The sequence below is a fragment of the Mus pahari genome, chromosome X (genome assembly GCF_900095145.1).
Source record: "Mus pahari chromosome X, PAHARI_EIJ_v1.1, whole genome shotgun sequence".
Taxonomy (NCBI): Eukaryota; Metazoa; Chordata; class Mammalia; order Rodentia; family Muridae; genus Mus; species Mus pahari.
In genome coordinates this window covers 117,057,516-117,078,131 of record NC_034613.1, presented here as the reverse complement: position 1 = coordinate 117,078,131, position 20,616 = coordinate 117,057,516, and the positions used below count along the sequence as shown (strand labels likewise).

The window sequence follows — 20,616 nt, the reverse complement described above, 5'->3', positions numbered from 1 at the left end:
TAAAGAAATAGGAAAAAATAAACCTAAAATTAGAAGCATTAGGAAAAGGACTTATGGTATAGCAGAATTAGTTTTATTTATTTTTTATTTTTTTAATTATTATTATTTTCTTTATTTACATTTCAAATGCTATCCCGAAAGTTCCCTATACCCCCCCCCCGCCCCTGCCCTCCCCTATCCACCCACTCCCACTACTTGGGCCTGGCGTTCCCCTGTGCTGGGTCATATGAAGTTTACAAGACCAAGGGGCCTCTCTTCCCAATGATGGCCGATTAGGCCATCTTCTGCTACATATGCAGCTAGTGACAGGAGCTCAGGGGGCAGAATTCTTTTTAAATAGTTCTTTTTATAGTCTTAGTTCCTTTAAAAATTTTTTGGTTGTAAATTCCAAGAATATCTAGTGATCAACAATCTAAAAAAGCCTTCATTTTGGCATTTTAAAAATGTAATTGCTGACAAGAGCCCGATATAGCTGTCTCCTGAGAGGCTCTGCTAGTGCCTGACTAATACAGAAATGGATGCTCAAAGGGGTACATTGGACGGAGCAAAAGGTCCCCAATGAAAGAGCTAGAGAAAGGACCCAAGCAGCTGAAGGGGTCTGAAACCCCCTAGGAGGAACAACAATATGAACTAACCAGTAAATCCAGAGCTCCCTGAGACAAAACCACCAATCAAAGAAAACACATGGTGGGGCTCATCGCTCCAGCTACATATGTAGCAGAGGATGGCCTAGTCAGTCATCAATGGGAGGAGAGGCCCTTGGTCCTGTGACGGTTCTATGCCCCGGTGTAGGGGAATGCCAGGGCTACAAAGTGGGAGAGGGTGGGTTGTTGAGCAGGGGAAGGGGGGATTAGCGGGTTTGGAGAGGAAACCAGGAAAGGGGATAACATTTAAAATGAAAATAAAGAAAATATCTAATTTTAAAAAATAAATACACACATATAAAATCTAAATTGGGGCTAGAAGGACAGCTTTTCAGTTAAGCACACTCTCTGCTTCTAAAGGACCCAGGTTGAGTTCCAGCACCCATATGGCTGCTCACCACCCTATATAACTCCAGTTGTAGAGAATGTAACACTCTCCTTTGGCTTTCACAGGCACTGGGCATGTATGTGATGCACAGACAGACATGCAGGCCTAAATGCACAAAAACCAAAACTTGTAAAAACTGAAAATGTGAATTCCTCCCGACACACATAAACCAATCTACTATTGTTAAAGGAGACTGTCCTCCTCCAAAGGGGGAAAAAAAAATTATTGCTGTAGCAAATTCCCATGTCCTTTGGTGATTTTTCATTCCTCAAAATTTATTAGTAAAAGAAATCTTTCTTATGTCTGTGCAGCATAGTGTTACACATGCATGTCTGGTGCCTGTGGCTATTAGAAGAGGATATTAGATCTCCTGGAACCAGAATTTTTAGACAATTGTAAACTGCCATGTGGGTATTAAGAATTGAATCTACGTTCTCTTTACATGCTCTTAAATCATTGAGCGATCTCTTCAGCCCATAGAAATATTTTGGATTAAATGCAACAATTTTAAAACTAGTACAAACAGTAACTACACAAAGATACAACCAGGTAATATTAATGCAATAAAAGACCAAAAAGAGGGCAATTTGGCAAATTGGCAAGTTTATTGATGTCATTCAGTGAAGAAAAAAAGTTCTATGTCATCATTAAAATGACAATTATTTGCTACTTGCTATGCTAGATATATACATTGAAAAGTAAATAAATCTAATGTAAGAATAAAAAGTATCTAAGCTATAAAATACTTGGAAGAAATGCAAGGTCATTTGAAAATAATCCCCTTTCATTAAGTATTTTAGTTTGTAGAGTTTTGAAGAGTCAGAGGTTTTGGGTTTTGTTTTGTTTTGCTTTGCTTTGCTTTTTATATGATGTTGTATCAAACAAAGAATGTGTTATTCCACAGATGAGGTAAACAAACAAGGATATGTTGGAGGTATGAACAGGGAATACTTTCTCAAGTGCTTTGATCTTCCACTGATATAAATATCCAGCCTTTGGCATGTTACAGTTAATCTCCAACTCAGAATTATCTACTTCATTCCTTATAATTCACAGTACAGTTAGGGAATATGTGAAGGTAACTCGAGAAAAATAAAATTAACTGTACTTGAGAAGATTGTTGTTTAAGAAAATATAGCCCCTAAAATCAAGAGACATGGGTTCAAACCCCACCTCTACAGTATCCTAACAATGGGTCTGTGGCCAGACGACTCTCAGCCTATTGGGACATAAAAAAAAATGAGAATAGTAAATGCAGTTGTGTTTATAGGGTTATTACGTTCCCAAATGTCAAAACTGTAAAGTCTTAGAGTTTTTGATGAATTTTCTAACAAATTTCATGAACACTTATTGACAGAAGACATGGGCTTCCTAGATCTGAAATCATTTTTGTTTTTTTGTTTTTTGTTTTTTGTTTTTTTGTTTTCGAGACAGGGTTTCTCTATGTAGCCCTGGTTATCCTGAAACTCGCTATGTAGACCAGGCTGTCCTCGAACTCAGAAATCCCCCTGCCTCTGCCTCCCAAGTGCTGTGCCACCACTGCCCGGCAAGGTCTGAATTCATAAACCCCAAGTTAGTAGTAATGCAGAGCAACGGGATTGTAATTGTTTAGTCAAAATTTATTCCATGGAATAATATAGAGGGGATTAATGTAAGCAATGCATTACAGTCTAGCTGAAGAATCTCAAGCGTAGGTAAAATGGATCTTTTGTAATCGTCATTGGAATTCCAGTTCTTTGCTGGAGAGGGAACTATAATTTTTTTTTTTCTAACTACTACTCTAAGAAATCTTGTTCTTCAGTTTAAAAAGGAGCAACATGTTGGGAAGATGTCTCAGTGGTTAGGAGCACTTGAGTTCCTGAGTTCAATTTCCAGTCACCACCTGGTGGCTTACAACTATCTGTATCCGTAATGGGACCTGATTTTCCCTTTTGATGTGCATGAAGACCAAACACTCATATACATGAGAGGCATGAATAAGTAAATTTTTAAAAATTTGGAGCAAAATATATATAACAAGGAGAGATCAAGGGAAGATTCATGACTTTCCCTGAGAAGGGAGAATAAAATTAACATTGTATGTGAACAGGGGTGAATGAGTGGGAGTCTGGGAGTCAGGCTGAGAACAGGAAGGGTCAGGTATGAGGAGGACAGAGGGAGAGAATACTAGGAGAGACAACTGAAACTGTGGGAAACATCTCAGAGATGAGCTAGAAACCTAGTGCATTAGAAACTCCCAGGAATCTGTGATGGTGACCCTGCTAAGACCACTAGCAATGGGGGATATGGAGCCTGAGCTAACCATCTCCTATAAGCAAGCAAGACTTCCAGTAGTGGGACTGGAACACCAACTAAGTCACAATACCTCATAATTACACTTTATCCTGCCTACAAGATGTGCTTGGATAAAGGTGGCACAGAAATTGTGGGAGTAGACAACCAATGACTTGAGACTCATGGCATGAGAGAGAGAGCCCATTCCTGACATGGCTTGTTGGGCCAGGAACCTGAGCTGCATATGCATAGCCCAGAGACCTCAGATAGAACCAAACATGACTAGCAGATATATAAATAAATAAATAAATAAATAAATTAATTAATTAATAAAAGTCAGTGAAATGTTTACTAATGATATTTCATAGACTGGTGTCTAACCCAACTGTCATCAGAGAGGCTTCATCCAGCAACTGACAGAAATAGATGGAGAGACCTACGGGCAAACATTAAACAACTTGGGGAATCCTGCCAAAGAGGGGGAGGAAAGAAGGAGCCAGAGAGGTCAAGAGCCTGGCAAGAAACGCCACAGAATCAACTAACCTGGTCTCATAGTGGTTCTCGGAGACTGAACCAACAACCAGGGAGTCCCCATGGGTCTGACCTAGGTCCTATCTATGTTACAGTCATGAAACTTGATCTTCATGTGGGACTCCTAACAGTGGGAGCAGGGACTGTCTCTGATGCTGTTGTCTGCCTTTGGGACCCTTTTCCTCATAGTGAGTTGCTTTGCCTAACCTGAATATGAAGGGAGGTGCCTAGTCTTGCTGCAACTTGATAAACCAGGTTTTGTTGATATCCCTGGGAGGCCCACTCTTTTCTGAAGGGACATGGAGGAGGGGTGGATGGGGAGGGAGGAGGTAGAGGGGAAGTACTGGGAAGAGAGGAGGGGGGGAAAACTGTGATCAGGATGTAGTAGAGAGAAGAATAAAGTTTTAAAAATTAAAAATGGTTATTATTATTTAATAATAATTTTTTTTAGGTAGGGGACACCCATGGAAGACAAAAGAAGATACTAGTTGCCTGAGAGTTGTAGTTATAGGTGGCTGTGTGTCATTTATTGTGCTTGCTGGGAACTGAACTCATGTCCTCTGGAAGAGCATCAAATGTTCTTAATTATTGAGTCATTGGAGGAAATAGGGTGTGGTGTGGATGGTTGAAGGGCCCAAATAGTAGATACATATGATATATTTTTTTCAAGTTCTATAGATGATACTATTCCAATGGTGAACTTCCATCTGAAATTTAATTAATACTCTACTAAATTAAGTCAGTAATTTTAAAAAGTGAAACTAATATTGATGCTGGGAAGAAAGTAGACAGAAAACGTTTTCTGCTCAGTTTTCTAAAAATATAAAATGGTTTAAAATGCCTACTAATTCTTTTAAATTAAAAAAAAACACTTCAAATTAAAGTAATAAAAATAAAATGGTAAATAAGTTAAATAAAATGCAGGTCAATATGAGGTACTCTATATACATTTCCTGTTTAACTACAACCCAATTCAATGCTTAAACAAAGCTCAACTTAAAAGTGCTAGAAAAAGCTGAATTTCCTCCAGTCAAAATTAGTTGGTTTTCAATTAATCCCAGGCAACCTAGTGATCGAACAATGCCCAGTAAGTCAAATGCCTTGCTACAACCAATCAGGTTACTCTGAATTATTTTTACTGTTTCTGAATATTGCTGAACTTATAAATTATCATTTATTCAAATAAATTTTAATTTGCCAATTTTTTCTCTTTTAATCAAGAAGTGGTGAGTTGTGGTTGGGTTTTTTGTTTGTTTGTTTGATTGGTTGGGGGTTTTCTCTGTGTGTGTGTTCTTTGTTTTGTTTTTGTTTTGTTTTGTTTTGTTTTGTTTTGTTTTGTTTTGGTTTGGTTTGGTTTGGTTTGTTTTGTTTTGGTTTGGTTTGGTTTGGGTTTTGGAAGAGTGTGGTAATGGAAGTCTTTAAGACATGTGAAACACTGCACCTCTAGGCTGAAGCACATCAGTCCTTGGCATGGGAGAAGCTCCTGGCAAGAGGAACATGTGAATTTTAAATCCTCCTTTGGAGAGTTTCATTTCTTTTTACTTCAAGTCACAGCATGAGGATTTTGTGTGTGTGTGTATGTGTGTGTGTGTATAAGTTTCCCTTAATTCCAAGGAGGTGTAGAGACCTTCCACTAACTCGCCTTACTACTTTCACAGTCTGGAAGTTGGATTAGTCATTGGTTAAAATCCACAAGAGTTTGAAGATTTCCTTCTCTTAAGTCTTTGGAGAGAGATAGGCTGACAAGGTTGTGCTTTCTCCCTTGAAGCATGGTAGGCAAGTCTTTGCATGGGTCTGTCTACAGCAAGTAGACAGACATGGTTGATCTGAACCTCCTCTGATAAAGAACTGGAAAGGTGACATCTGCTGTGAAGACACTTTAGAAAAGCAGCTGCCAGGAGTCATTATGACAGAATAGTTGAGGGGCGGAGCCAGGGAGCCTGGTGGAGGGGAGGGGAAGGGAGAGTGCCAGAAGACCAGAGGGGAGGGAAGGGGAGGGGATGGGTGGGAATGGGAGAGCCGGGAAGAACAAACGGCCAGTAAGACACTGAAGGAGAGAAGAGGTACTAACACCAAGAGGCAAAGGGAGCAAGGACTACGGGTTTATTTAATCTTCCAGGGCCAGAAAAGCCTGTAAGACACTCAGCCATCATGGCCTTGAATCCTGAGGATCTCGGTAGTGGGTTCAGGCATAGCAAGGTGTCAATGTTCATCAATGAACAAATGGCCAAGCACGACAAAGGCCCTGATTTCTACCTTGAGAACCTGTCACTGTCTTGGGAAGAGGTGGAAGACAAGTTTAAAGTCATCCTTGAGGATAGTGAGGTACCTAACGAAGCTCGGGAAGCCTGTGCCTGGGGCACCCTGGCCTTGGGTGTACGCTTCGCTCACAGGCAAGGCTGCTTACAAGGGCATGGTGTGCAGTGGCTGCAAGACTTGTCTAGCCTACATAAGGTGTCTGCACTCTCCTTGTCACCAGACCTGAAGCAGCTCATCCACCAGCAAGAGATGGAGCAGAAGGAGGTAGCTATCCAGCTTCAAATTGCTCAGGCCAAACTGGAAGAAGTACAGAAAGAGAGAGACCTACTGAGACTGAAGATCTTCCAGGCAGTAAGATTTTCACCTGGTCCTGTCTTATCCCTTCCCATCCCACACCTATGTCAATACCACATTCTTCAAACGAGTCTCAACCTTTCCACTTTTTCCTAGGAGCTGAAGGCTCTCCCGAATGCAGTAAGACCAGCTGTGGCCATTCCTCCTGCTGCCAGAAGAGGAGGGATGAGAACTCAATGGTCAAGTGCGAAGGAGAACTTGGCAGAGTGGATGGCTGCTGCCACAGGAAGACCGAATGAGAAGGCAAATGTGAGAGAAGCTGCAGTGGCAGGGACAATAACTTCCCCAGAAGAGGCCTCAGAGGAGCCCAATGGAAGTTTCATGAAGCTTCTAGGAGTCGTGAAGTGGAAAAATTATCCCCTGAAAAGGCAGAGAGCAGATCTCAGACCCAAGAAGGCATCCATGTGTTCTTTCTCTCAGTCCCTAAATCTGAGATCGACTGCCTCCTCTGAGCCCTTTACTGTCCAACTCCCAGCCTCATTCACATACTCCTATGAAAGCCCCTTCCCGGCCATACCAACAACTTCCCAACTACCAACAACAGAAAGATCACCTCATATGTATCCCTATTCTATGGCCTCTGATATAAGTCATCTGTCTGATATGGGAATCCACAGAGGAGATCATCAAGAACTACCAAAAGACAAGAGATTTTCAGCATTCCGTAGGCCTGGGGATTGGGACTGTCCTTGGTGTAAAGCTGTGAATTTTTCAAGGAGGGAAAACTGTTTCCACTGTGGGAAGGGAATTTGGCTGCAAAACCCTTAATGAATTTGGAATGCAAAATAGAGCTGAAACAAATGAATGGGAAATCGGTTTCTGGGGGAGTTTAGAGTGTCCACCAGAATTGGGGAGGGGGAGTTGGGATGGTCATGAAGAAAATGGGATAAATCTTGGTGTGAGATACAGAATGGTAGAAATGGTTTGGGAAGCCAGAAGTTTGGAATGATTTCTGTAGTTTTCCAGATCACTAGCATTCACAACCCCAGAATGGCCTCACTCTGTGTGTGTGTGTGTGTGTGTGTGTGTGTGTGTGTGTGTATTCTTTCCTTAGTGCCTGCTGGACCAAGACAACTAAATACATAAAATACCTCCCTCTCCACATGCCTAGCCCTCAAATGATGAAGCCAAAAGGATTATTTGATGCAAATGGATTTTCAGTGTGGAGAATCTGAAGGGAGGTCAATTCTAAGGCCAGAATGGGATTGGATAAAGAGTCAGTGGATCACTTGAAGTTGTATCCTGGATCATAGCCATACTGGAGGCCATAGCACATACCTAGATCTGGCTAAGGTGGGGAACAGCCCCATCTGTTTTCCAGACAACTTTAGGTGAGTACTAGTAGGAGACTCCAGAGCACAGAGCTGATCATTGAACTCCAGAGAACTCGGCTACTTTGTACTTAGAGATGTAACCATTTTTAGAGGGAAAGAATGGGGGTTCAGAAACGGAAGGGTTTTTTCTTTTCTTTCATTTTTGCCCCATGCTGAAGAAGCATACACATCTTTGTACTTCCTGCAATTGTGTTATACAAAGATCCATTTTATCACAATAGGCTAAAGGGTTTCTGTACTGGGCTACTAGATCCTCTCCATGTCAAGGTAGCACAAGAAGAGCAATATGTTTTTCTTTTTTGTCCTTCCCCCACTCCCCATCGAATTTTTGAGGCAAGGTTTTGTGTAGCTCATCACACCCTCAAACTCACTATGTAGCTGAGAATGACCTTGAATTACACATCTCCCTGATTCCATTTCTAAAGTATTAAGGTTGTAGATCTATATTATAAATCCTGGATCAGAAATGTAGTTTTAAAAACACTTCATCAAACAACCTACTGGAATTGACAGGGGAGTTGAATTAGCTGCTAGTAAGTAGTAAAGATTCCTTTATCCCAAGGAAAGAACTTGGTAGGGCACTTAAGTTCTGAGGGAATTCTATTACCAAAAACAGGTCAAGCCTAGTGAGGTTGTTCCCAGGAGTGAAGTGGATAAGAGGCTCATGTTCTGGCAGAGTAATATCAAAAGAAATTAAACCATCAAATGAGACCTGGAATGGGTTACCCTAAGGTTTATGCTTGATTCAATTAACATGGCAGAGATTTGCCACCCGTATGAGAGTTCTGCAAGACTACAGAGGATGACAGCACCAGGTACAAGCAAGGATGTCTACGATTATACAGCTTCTTAACAGAAATCTTCCCTAGTCCCCAGTGGGCAGAACCAGAGACAGATCTGAACAGGAAACTTCTGCCAACTGCTCCAAGGTGAGTCAGCTACTGAAAGTGCACAGAGGGTTTGCCAGTCCACATGGGCCAAAGCACAGTGTTAGCTGATGGCCTTCTCTCTTCCAACTTGGCATCATGATGAATGGAGGAGAACATGGATTTCAAAGGCTCTCGGTGTATTCAGAAAGTAAAGTGGAACAGAACTCTATCTCAGTGGGAGGGCAGTGGTGGGGGAAGGTGGGAGTTGGAGGGGGAGTAAAAGCTGGGTTGGAGGTTGGTCTTCTCTCTCCCTTGTGGTTATAAGATATGTCAAAATTAACTATGTGTAAATTTTAATCCACAGGTCGACGGAGGAGGAGGGACTGTACCTGAACCAGATTGAGGAACCACTAGAAGAGTCCTGGCTATCTTCTAGGCACTACAGATCTAGAGAATGAGAAGCTGTTGTAGCCATGAAACACCCAGAGGAACAGAGGTCTGATTTTAGATTGTCTGTTATTGGTGAAGGTATAGTTGCCATCAGGATTAGAGATCAGATCCCCAGCTTGCAATTTTCTAAACACATTTTGGGCTCAGTTATCTTCCTCTACTGCAGGGCTTCCTAACTTCAGTGTCTTTGGATTTGGATAAATCTTTGACATCTGGATTTGGATAGATCTTTATTGTGGGTTACAGTTTCTTGTGCATTGTAGGGTGATCAGCATAATTCCTAGTCTTTACTTGTCTGTGTGATTCATTCCTTACCCCCTCCATTGTGATAACCAAAATTGCCTCCTAGTGATAGCTGCCCGTCCACTAGAAAGCAAAATCAACCTGAGTTAGGAGCCTGTCAGGCAATGTAGTATGCAACAGTGTGAACAGGGGAAGAATCGAAAGACAAAATCACAGAGTTTGAGGCAGCTGAACAAAGTCCATGAAGCCTTGCATTAATTGTAGATATTTAAGCCCACTCAGGATGGTGGCTGAGTAGAAACTACAAGGATTGAGGAGAACTTCTGCAAGTTCTCTAGGCTGTGAAGAGAAGGACTAAAACGAGGTTAAAAGAGTGAATAAGGGAAAAACCTTGAGCTATTCGGAAGGAAGTAGCAGAAGAGAACTTGGAATGTAGGCAATATGATCACATGTATTGTACCATATAATATGATCACATACGAGATCCTATAAAATAGTGAGGCAGGCCTATTAGATTAGTAAATTTTAGAATTCAAAGGACAACGCCATTTGTTGTTTCACTAAGCAAAATCTATTCAGGTTTTTGCTTGAAGTTCTGCGGAGATACATTTCTTTATGCTTTTTAAAGGTTTTGAAAGACATTTTGCAAAGGGAACTTAGGGCTAGGGGATGTGAAAAAAAATGAGGTACAAGATGGTGCAGGGTCAATAAGGCCAAGGAGATAGTATTACTTATATACGTCTGTTTTGGAAATGTAGTGAAATTATTTTGTCCCCACCCGTCAAAGACAAAGCATAGATTTATAGGCATGGGTCATTTGGAAAGGCTGTTTCTTCCTCTGGGACAGGGAGGCAGAGGGAAAAGCTGAGTGATTAGATAGTAGGAAAGCAAGGTGGCTTTTGTTGTGTGGTAGGCTTGTGTGTTAGATTGAACAAGGACATATAAGAGGGGAGCTTTCTGAAGGGTGGCTTATTTCAGAGTATTCAGTGGGGTGAGGGGAAAGAATGGTTGGCTAAATATGGGTGACTCATTTGCAAAAGGGCCCAACAAAAAGGAAACTTGGGCTTAGTATAGCATCAGAACTCTAGAGCAGGGCTTTGGGATAGAGGCTAGGAATAGAGTCATAAGAAGGACACCAGACACAAGTATTGGCAGTGTCATAACATATTCTTATTATTTTGTTCTAGTAAAAAGCCTAAGCCTGTTTGGATATGGGTTTTATGTTTGAAAAGATTGGAGAAAAAAATAAAATAATCTTCCTGAAACCACATATGGCACACTTTCTTTCACTCTAAGGTCTCAAGTCTGGTGGCATATGCCCAAGATCCTAGCATTTGGGAAGCAGAGATGGGGTGATCAATACAGGAATGAGGGTGGCCTAGGCTACATAATGAGTCCAAGCCCATCCTAAGCTATATAGAAAGACTGTCTCAACAAAATAAAATTAAAATGATAATAATAAAACTTAAAAAGTAACAACCAAAATTAATTGTGAGTCTATCATTTGAGTAGCTTCTACAAACACCATAGAGGCAGGGAGACTACTGTGGCTCTAGACCAAGGAAACATAGTGACAAAGCAGCTAAAAACAAAGAAAACTTTAAAGACAAAATTCTTGGGCTAAAAAGATGGCTCAGTGGGTAAAAACACTTTGCCACCAAGCGTAAAAACCTAAGTTCCATCCCTGGAACCCATATGGTGGAAAGATGGAACCAACTCCAGTAGATTGTCCTCTGATCTTCACATATGCACATATTTGCATGCAAACAAAATATCAATCAATCTGTGAGGGCTTCTACCTGTTTAGCAGTGTTCTCCTATATTTCTTTAAGTGAGTTATTAATGCCCTTCTTAAAATCTTCTGCCACCATCATGACAGATGATTTTAACTCTGCATCTTGTTTTTAGGGTGTGTTGGGGTATCCAGGTACTCGCTGTGGTGGGTGTACTGGGTTCTGGTGTTGCCCAGTGTTCTTGGTTTCTGTTAGTAGGATTCTTATATTTGCCTTTTGCCATCTGGAAATCTCTGGAGTTAATGTTCAAGCTGTCTCTGGCTGGAGCTTATTCCTCCTGTAATTCTGTTAGCCTCTGTCAGCACTCCTGGGAGTCCAACTCTCACCTGAGACCCAGTGGTCAGAGCACTCTCTGCGGGCAAGCTCTCCTCTTGTAGGGCAGGTGTCTAGCAGTCTGGAGCTCTGATCCACCTCCTGAGTCATGGGGTCAAGTTGGCAGGGCTGGCCCCCACCTGAACGGGTCCCAGCCTCTGGTTGGGCAGGGTTCCTTTGTCCCGGTTTCTGCTGGCACAAGACCCTCCTCCACAATTCTTTGGAGCTGATATTGCGTTCCACTAACCAGTGATCCTGAGGTGATTCGAGGTTCTGTGGCGTGGAGAGTACTCTTGAGCCCTTGGAGGCCTCTGGAGGGTTCAGGTGGAAGATGGCGGGTTATTTTTATTATTTTCATGTTTGTTTGTGGCTATGTGAGTGCAGGTGCCTATGGAGGCCAGAGGCAAGTTTGATACCTGTAGTGGCTATTCCTGGTTGTCAACTTGACTATATTTGAAATGAACTACAATCCAGAATTGGAAGGCTCACCAGTGAACCTAATCTGGAGGCTGGGAGATAGAAGTTTCTGATCTGGATCTTGGTATGGAGATCTTGAGACACAGTGGTGATTGAACCCAGAAGATTAAGACAGGAAGATCTCCGAGTCCAAGGTCATCTGGGATTAAAGGTGTGGTGGCACACACCTTTAATCTGGGCTACACCTTCTGCTGGGGACCATATAAGGACATTGGAAGAAGGGAGTCTGGCTCTCGCTCTTCTGCCTGCTTGCCGTGTGGGACTAAGCAACTGCTAGACCCTTGAACTTCCATTCACAGCTACTACTGAACCATTATTGGGAATTGGACTTCAGACTGTAAGTCATCAATAAATTCCTTTACTATATAGAGCATATCCGTAAGTTCTGTGACTCTAGAGAACCCTGACTAATACAATCCCCTAGGACTGGAATACACGTGGAACAACAATATGAACTAACCAGCAACCTCAGAACTCGTGTCTCTAGCTGCATATATAGCAGAAGATGGCCTAGTTGGCCATCATTGGGAAGAGAGTCTCCTTGGTCTAGCAAACTCTATATACCCCAGTACAGGGGAATGTCAGGGCCAAGAAGTGGGAGTGAGTACGTAGGGGAGCAGGGCAAGGGGAGGGTATAGGGAACTTTTGGGATAACATTTGAAATGTAAATGAAGAAAATATCTAATAAAAAATAAAAAAATAAAGATTAAAAACTGTCAATCAATCAATCAATGAATAAGTAAATGCAAAACAATTTTTAAAAATACTTTGCTGACAGTAAGGAAGAGGAAAGGAGATTTTATTGGGCCTACCTAATGCCTCTGTCTAAAACAGTTAATTTTCCATCTGTCTAAGTGCTAACAGCTCTCCTGAGATGTTCCTTTAGAAATAACAACAGTTTTCACAGAGAATGGTTACAGAAATCCCTTTTGTTGACCACTGTCTTTCATATGAGTCATCTACACAATACAAAGCTAAATTTACCTAGTGTTTCAAAAATAACAGGAAAACCTTTAAGCATATTCCACTTAAAAACAACAACACTTACCCTTTATTCTTTTATGTTATGAGATCAATATAAAATACTAAACTATATGTATAAACAAAACATTACTTATGACATAGATGTATCCTTACATGCCTCTAAATACAAATCAGGTTTCTATGTGGGTTTATTATTATTATTATTATTATTATTATTATTATTATTATACTTAAGAAGGGACTGGTGTAATTAGAATCATTCTTTATATTTTTCCCCCTTTCAAAAAATTCATTTGTGCTTTTTGCATTGGTAAAATAGGGGGGGCTGGGAGGATGCAGGAAAGTGAAAAGAATGGGGGGGTCAAGAAAAATATGCATGGAAATTTATACTTAAATTTATTGCTTTGAACGGTAAATTTTAAAAAGTTTTTAAGGGGTATGCCATGTAACTCAGTAGAGTGTTTGGCAAGTATGGGGAGACCCTAGGTTTGAGGCTCAGTACTACATAAACTGAATGTGATATTACACTTGCATTTCCAAAACTAAGAAAGTCCTGGCAGGAGGAACAAAAGTTTCAAAAGGTCATCTTTAACTACATAGCAAATTAGAAGCCAGCCTGGTATACAAAATAAAACAAAAAACAAGCAACCAACCAACCAATCAACAACAACAACAACAAAAACTGATTTGTATGAGTGACTTAATGCCTCCAGATTTCAGGAACCTAAGCATTTCTGCCAGTCAACTAATGACATTTATGGAAAGTCCATTCTATGTGTGAAGAGGCTATGGAGTAAGCTAAAGGTAAAAGAAGAGAAGACATTTCCTCTTTGAGAATAATAATGTGACTATAAAGCATGAACAAACCCTTTCCTTAAGGGGAGTCAAGGAAAAGTCATCAAGAAGAAATCAGGGTAATAGCATCAAAAAACAAGCAATCATCTAATATCTCTTTATATACAAGTAAGTGTATATTGCCTTACATTTGATGACTGTGATCTGGCCTAAAATGAGTATGCATAGCTACATATTAGCCTCGGTTTCATTTTAATGCATTCAGCACCTCAGAGTGGGCATATACCTCACCCTCTCACTCTATGTTGTTTCTCAGTAATAGATCTAGACCATCCCCATCAAATAACAACCATCTTATCTTGCCATAGGGAGACTATTGTGCACTATAGAGGGTCAGGTCAGTTCCATGCAAATTGGACCTCATTCTTAGAAGTATGTGTTGGAATATATGCTCTGATTAACAATGCTGAGGTGAGCATTGCTTTTCCTTAATGAGTGTCCTTTAAATATACATTTTCTCCATGGGGCTGTCATCTGTTATAAGGATGCTTTATTGCCTAACCACAGGTCAAATTATACATTAGCTCTTTTGTCTAACTTCCTTTCTAAGAAGCTCCAACTCTATCTGAAACTTCCACTAAATAAAGGTTAATTATTGTGCGGTTTACATTAAGAACAAAGGCCTTGAGAAACCCATGTTCCAATGAAACTTACCTTGCATTTTTCCCAGTGCATGGCCGTGTTTTACTACCTCCTTGTCCTCAAGTACTGTTCCATCAGCCTGTGAAAACCTTGACTCTCTATCTGTTTCAACAACCATGAATCATCTCAGATACTACTTAGATGCCATTGACTCTACAAGTCAATTGCTATCTTTTCATGAGACATCATATCAGTCATAGATGTTTATCATACAGAGAATGAGAGTGTTGAGCAAAAAAAAAAGGAATTTAAACAAATTACATTTGAAAGGAATACCTATAAGTAATGAATATGAGGCTGGAGAGATAATTTTCTGTCTAAAGTACTTGCTGTTCTTCCTGAAGACCCGAGTTTGGCTTTTAGCACCCATGTCCAGTAGTTCACAATGGCCTATACCCCAACTCCAAGAGATCCCACACCCTTTTCTGGTTGCTGAGAGTGAAGGTAAATTAAAAAAAAAACTTCAAATAATTTGTGTTGTTGGGGGTAAGAGATAACACCCTCTGGTGTTTAAGGAAACACAGGAAACTGTGTTGCTGGTCTACGTTTTCTGTGTTGAATCACATAGGAAGGGATGTTCAATGTTCTGAATGGTGTTCGCTTGATTATAATTTGTAGACATTGTTGGCTTTTGCTCACTTTAGGACTTTTTACACAGAGGACATGCTGCAGAGAGTTGTTTCTTATGTAATGGATGCCTAATCTTGAGTGAAAACATACTTTTATTAAAACTAAACACCTGCAGTTAGGAATGAAGGACTTATCATTTCTCTTTTACTATTAGTCATTTCAACATTGAGTTGAATAAAGGAAAGTATGTATGTACTATGCCAAGCAATGAGTTCTTAGACAGACATAAAACATATAATCATAACCTATAATTATATTTAGTCCACCATCATGTGATATGCTGATGAATGTTTCTTGAATTTATTCTAAACCTTATACAATGGATATCTAAAAGTTAAATCATCAAACATAAAGAACAATCCAGGCATTGTGGAACCTGCCTTTAATCCCAATATTTAGGAAGCAGAGGCAGGTTGACCTCTATTATTTTGAGCATAGACTTGTCTACATAGTGAATTCCAAGTTGGCCAGCACTAAACTATGAGACCTTCTTTTTTAAAAAAGCCATTTAAGGACATGCCTCCTACAAAGATTCTCAATGAAAAGCATCTTTAAAAACACTTTTGTATAACGTTTATAAAGTTTGGAAACTGAAAAATGACCATAGCATTTCTGACATTATTAAACAAGAACTGATTCTATTTCTGAAAATTCCTTTTTGGACTTGAGCCTTACTTTTCATGAACTTATTATCTCTATTCTACTGCCCTCTGTTGTTCATCTTTAATCTGTATGATTTGGCCTTTATCATGAGCCACACTGTGCACCAAGGAAACTGCAAATAGTTCCACATATCATTATGCAGACATAAATTGACATAAGTGTACCTATTTTTTCATGCTACAGAGAGATAGGTTCCTACGAAGAATAGGTACTAAATGAGAAGAAAGTAAAGAAAGCTGATTTGTGCCTGAACTCTGGAATCTGAAACAGCTGCCTGAGTCTCAGCTGTATCACTGGGCAAGCCTTTTGAACTTTTATAAGTACCACTTGTTGTTGTTTTTTATCATCCCTAATAGTATGACTTACCTCATGGGCTTGGTCTAAGGGTTATACACAATATTCTTTATATTACACCATTTGTTATAATAAAAGCTTGACATTCTGCTTGCAATTATAGCACTTGTGGTAGTAGATATAGAAAGAAAATACTGTATGGAGAACTCTTATATGAACATTGGTGCTAAATTCTCAGCAGTCTTTGAGATGGATACTCTGATTCTTGTCCTTCTTCAAGTCTTCTGTCTCACTTAACAGGACAGAAATTAACCATTATTCAACTCTTTTTACCATCCATAGCAGATATCCTGCATATTGGATATTTACATTATAAGTTATAACAGTAGCAAAATTATAGTTAAGAAATAGCAACAAGAGGCTGGAGAGATGGCTCAGTGCTTATGAGCACTGACTGCTCTACCAAAGGTCCCGAGTTCAATTCCCGTGGTGCTTCATGGCTATATGTAATGGGATCTGATGTCTTCTAGTATGTCATGAGACAGTGAAGCATACTAGCATACTTTTAATTAATTAATTAACTAATTAATTAATTAATGTAGCAACAAAAATAATGTTATGGTTGTGGGTCACCACAACATAAGTAACTATATTAAAGGGTCACAGCATTAAGAAGGTTGAGAGCCACTGATCTAGGGAATGATGTGTCCTGTCATCTAGGTATCAATGCATATCTAGAATCCATTCATTTACTAGTTCCACAGATGACAACACAATTTGAATTACTGTTACATTTCCCTTCAATTAATACAATTGCTTCCAAACTTTGTCATATGCCTCATCCTCCTTTTATCTACTTTATCTTTTTTGTTTGTTTGTTCTTTGTTTTTTGTGAAAGGGTTTTTCTGTGTAGCCCTGGCTGTCCTGTAACACACTCTGTAGACCAGGCTGGCCTCGAACTCAGAAATCTGCCTGCCTCTGTCTCCCAAGTGCTGAGATTAAAGGCATGTGCCACCACCACCCAGCTCTGTATCTTTATAAACTGTAAATTTGATGATGCTATTCTTTATCTTAACACAAACTAGCAACCCTTTTCTCTGATTACTAATCAAAAGCACCTCCTTTTGGTCAATAATATGCAATAGGATCTGATCTCAGCCTGCTCTTCTGGACTCATCTATTGTTGTTTATATCTGGCTTTCTGTATTTTACTTATAGTTCATTTCTTTATCTTTCTCTTTAAATTAGTATATATTAATTGTACAGAGTGAGAAGATTCATTATGACATTCCTATCAGGTATTTAGAGTCCTTTAATCATACTTACTCCTTCTGTTACTTTTTAATCCCTCTCTACCTCTCTTGCCTTTTCTACATCCTTTTTTGTTTGTTTGTTTTTATTAGATATTTTCTTTATTTGTGTTTCAAATATTATCCCCTTTCCTAGTTTCCCCTCAGAAAATCCCCTATTCCCTCCCCCCTCCCCTTGCTCACCAACCCACCCTCTCCTGCTCCCTGGCCCTAGCATTCCCCTATACTGGGCCATAGAACCTTCACAAGATCAAGGGCCTCTCCTCCCATTGATGACCGACTAGGCCATCCTCTGCTACATATGCAGCTAGAGCTATGAGTCCCTCTGTGTGTTTTCTTTGATTGGTGCTCTTGTCCCAGGGAGCACTGGGGGTACTGGTTAGTTCATATTGTTGTTCCTCTTATGGGGCTACAAGCCTTCCTTCAGCTCCTTTGATACTTTCTCTAGCTCCTTCATTGGGGACCCTGTGCCTGACAAATACAGAAGTGGATACTCACAGCCGTTTCTCCATTCTTAACAATAACCTTTATAGTTACGTGTCATTTTCTTCCTACATTTCACATATGACAGAAAAACATGTGATATTTGTCCTTGTGGTATGATTTTCTTTTAATGTAGTGATCTCTGGTTTCACGCATGTTCCTACAAGCAATATAATTTCATTCTTATTTTATAGTTGGTTAAAGTTCCATTGAATTTGTATGCCACATTTCCTTCGTGCATTTATCTCAACTGATTCCATAACTTAGATACACACACACACACAGACACAGACACACACACACGTGTGTGTGTGTGTGTCCCAGAAGTAAGTTGACTTATATGCCACAAATTGGTATATCTAGATTATGCAAAATGTGTATTTTTACATTTTGAAGGACTATCATGCTAATTTCCGTAGTGGCTGGAATAATTTTTATTTTCATCGGCAATGAGTAGGATGCTCTTCCTCTCTCTTACCCTATCTTCATCAGCGTTTGTTATTGTTGATTTTTTTAGACTACACTGAGGAGGACATTCACTGTCTTTGTGATTTACATTTCTCTGACATTTCTCTGATGCCTAAGGATGGAACATATACTTTAAAATACTTATTTGCCATTAGCACTTACTTATAAGGTAATTTGAATTTTTAATTTAATATTCATAATTTTGTACATTCTCTATACTAATCAACTTTTGGCTAAGTATTTGGCTTATCTTTCTATGGGCTTTCTATTCATTCTGTCTCTCAGTGAGCAAAGCTTTTTGAGTTAATACAGTTCCATTTCTTGTCTACTGTGGCTCTTATTTCTTGGGCTATTAAGTCCTGGTCTATCCCTAGCTTAAGATTTCTACTAGCTTCAAAGACATAAATTTTACATTAAGTTGTTTGATTCATTTTCACCTGATTTTTATATGGGGTAGAGATAAAGCTCAAATGTTTCTATGCATATAGATAGCCAATTTTTCAAGTACCTATTGGTAAAGTAGGTTTTCCCATACTATATTTAGTGCCTTTCTCAAGACACAGATGGCTGTATTTGCTTCATCTTATTTCTGGATATTCTATTTCATTTGTTTCAACTGTTTGTTTCATGCCAGTATCATGCTTGGTTTGTTTCTATGGCTCTGTGTATTGTTTGAAGTCAGATATTATGATGCCTACAGCACCTCTCTTTTTGCTAGGGGGTCTTCTACTCTTTGGGGTTTTCTGTGTTTCCCTGTGAGTTTTGGATTTTTAAAGACATTCCTGTGAGAAAGGTTATTGAAATTTTGATGGAAACTGGATTGAATTTGTGCAACACTTCCAGTAATGTGATGATTACTGTATTGTGTTTTCTGCTGATACAAAAATCATGGAAATTCTTTTTATCTTTAGTACTTTCAACAACTTCTTTTTCTTGTGTTTTATAGTTTTCATTGCAGAAGTGTTTAACAGAACTTGACTAGGCACTGAGTCTGGTATTCTGTTTTCCAAGGTTGTCAATTTTCTTTTCTCCTTCCTTTGCCATCCATGTATACTTGCTCCAAGCCATATCCTTGCACACTATGTTTTCTTTTCATTTTTCCATTCTGTGTGTTCACTACCACAGCTTCAGTACCATCCCACTATCTTCTGCCTCAAAGGATGCTGCTCTGTAGCTGCTCTGGATTTACTCTGCAGACATCCCAGTAATCGGTGTGTGTGTGAACCATGCCCTCTGGCTTTCTTGAATATGAGAAACTTGCTTCCAAAGAACAAAAAGCAAGCATAAAACTACAAAAATAAATGAAGCCTGATTCCATTCCATGACCTTTCCATTTGTTGTTTGTTGACTAAAACAATTTGCTCCAAAGAACTTCAAAAGGACTGGTTCCTTATTTTACTTCAGATCTCAACTTAAGCATTATTTTCTCTGATAAACTGCCATGCCTACCTAAATGAGAGCAGTTTCCAAAGTGCTTCTGTAGCATGACCTTTTTTAGGCTCACCATCAATGTTGCCCATAACATTTAGGGAGTATTTTTGTTATTTGTATGTTTCCACAGTCTAGAATATGAGGAGGAACTTATATGCATATCATGAAATGCAAATACTCAATATCTAACACAAGTATTAAAATGTCTGTTAAATGAGTAAAGAAGTTTTCATTTTCCATGTGGAGAAAGCAAGACACAGACATTCATATTTGTCAGTCACTCTGATAATATTGGCATCACAATCTACAGATCATAGTTTTGAAGCTGTGAGTCTACTGTCCATGACCACAGAGATGATAAGTAATCATTCCAGGATAGAAACCCGAGTGCCTTAGCTACAGAGACTCAGCTACAAAGTCAATGTAATGATGTTGGTAGCAATAAATAAAACTGTGTCATAGTGTTAGAACCATATACAAGTGCCAACTGGCCAATACTTTTATCAACAACCCAGTAATTATTTCCTTGGTTTTAATGAATACATTTGTAGAAATTACTTTTCATGCCTGAGACTAGACTTCGGATTACATTTTTTGTTTCCATGTTTTCCTTTGTGTTGGAAACGAAGTTTGAGAAGAAACACAGATCAATAGCAGTAGAAATTTCCTTGCAGAATACTATTTTATTATACTATGCTTAGTGGTAATGGCTCCTATATTGAACAAAGTGCCTTTCCTAGAGATTCCAATAGCTATTGAAACAAATAAGCTGAGGTTGATTCCTGAATACACACACTGAGGCAACGTTTGGCTTTAGTACTAAGTGTTCAAATATAACCTGGAGTGCATGAGTAATTTTCCATCTATTATACAGCCATGAGAATGTTTATTCTTCTGTTCCACTTTAATTAACAGTAAACCTTCTCCA

At 39.4% G+C, this 20,616-nt stretch overlaps 2 protein-coding genes across 3 annotated transcripts in view; one reads left to right on the top strand and one right to left on the bottom strand.

Moving 5' to 3' along the window:
- Il1rapl2 (interleukin 1 receptor accessory protein like 2) overlaps window positions 1–20,616 on the bottom strand; it is a 1,246,644-nt gene that overhangs the window by 629,781 nt on the left and 596,247 nt on the right. The window lies entirely within an intron of this gene.
- Tex13a (testis expressed 13A) lies at window positions 5,836–8,590 on the top strand. Of its 2 annotated transcripts, none has more exons than XM_021187859.2 (2): window positions 5,836–6,447; window positions 6,547–7,251. In XM_021187859.2, exons 1-2 carry the CDS (start codon window positions 5,989–5,991, stop codon window positions 7,216–7,218), a joined length of 1,131 nt encoding a protein of 376 aa, XP_021043518.1. In that variant the 5' UTR covers window positions 5,836–5,988; the 3' UTR covers window positions 7,219–7,251. The 2 variants fall into 2 exon arrangements, with proteins under 2 accessions (XP_021043518.1, XP_021043519.1); XM_021187860.1 differs by lacking the exon at window positions 6,547–7,251 and adding an exon at window positions 8,546–8,590 and having other exon boundaries at window positions 5,989–6,447.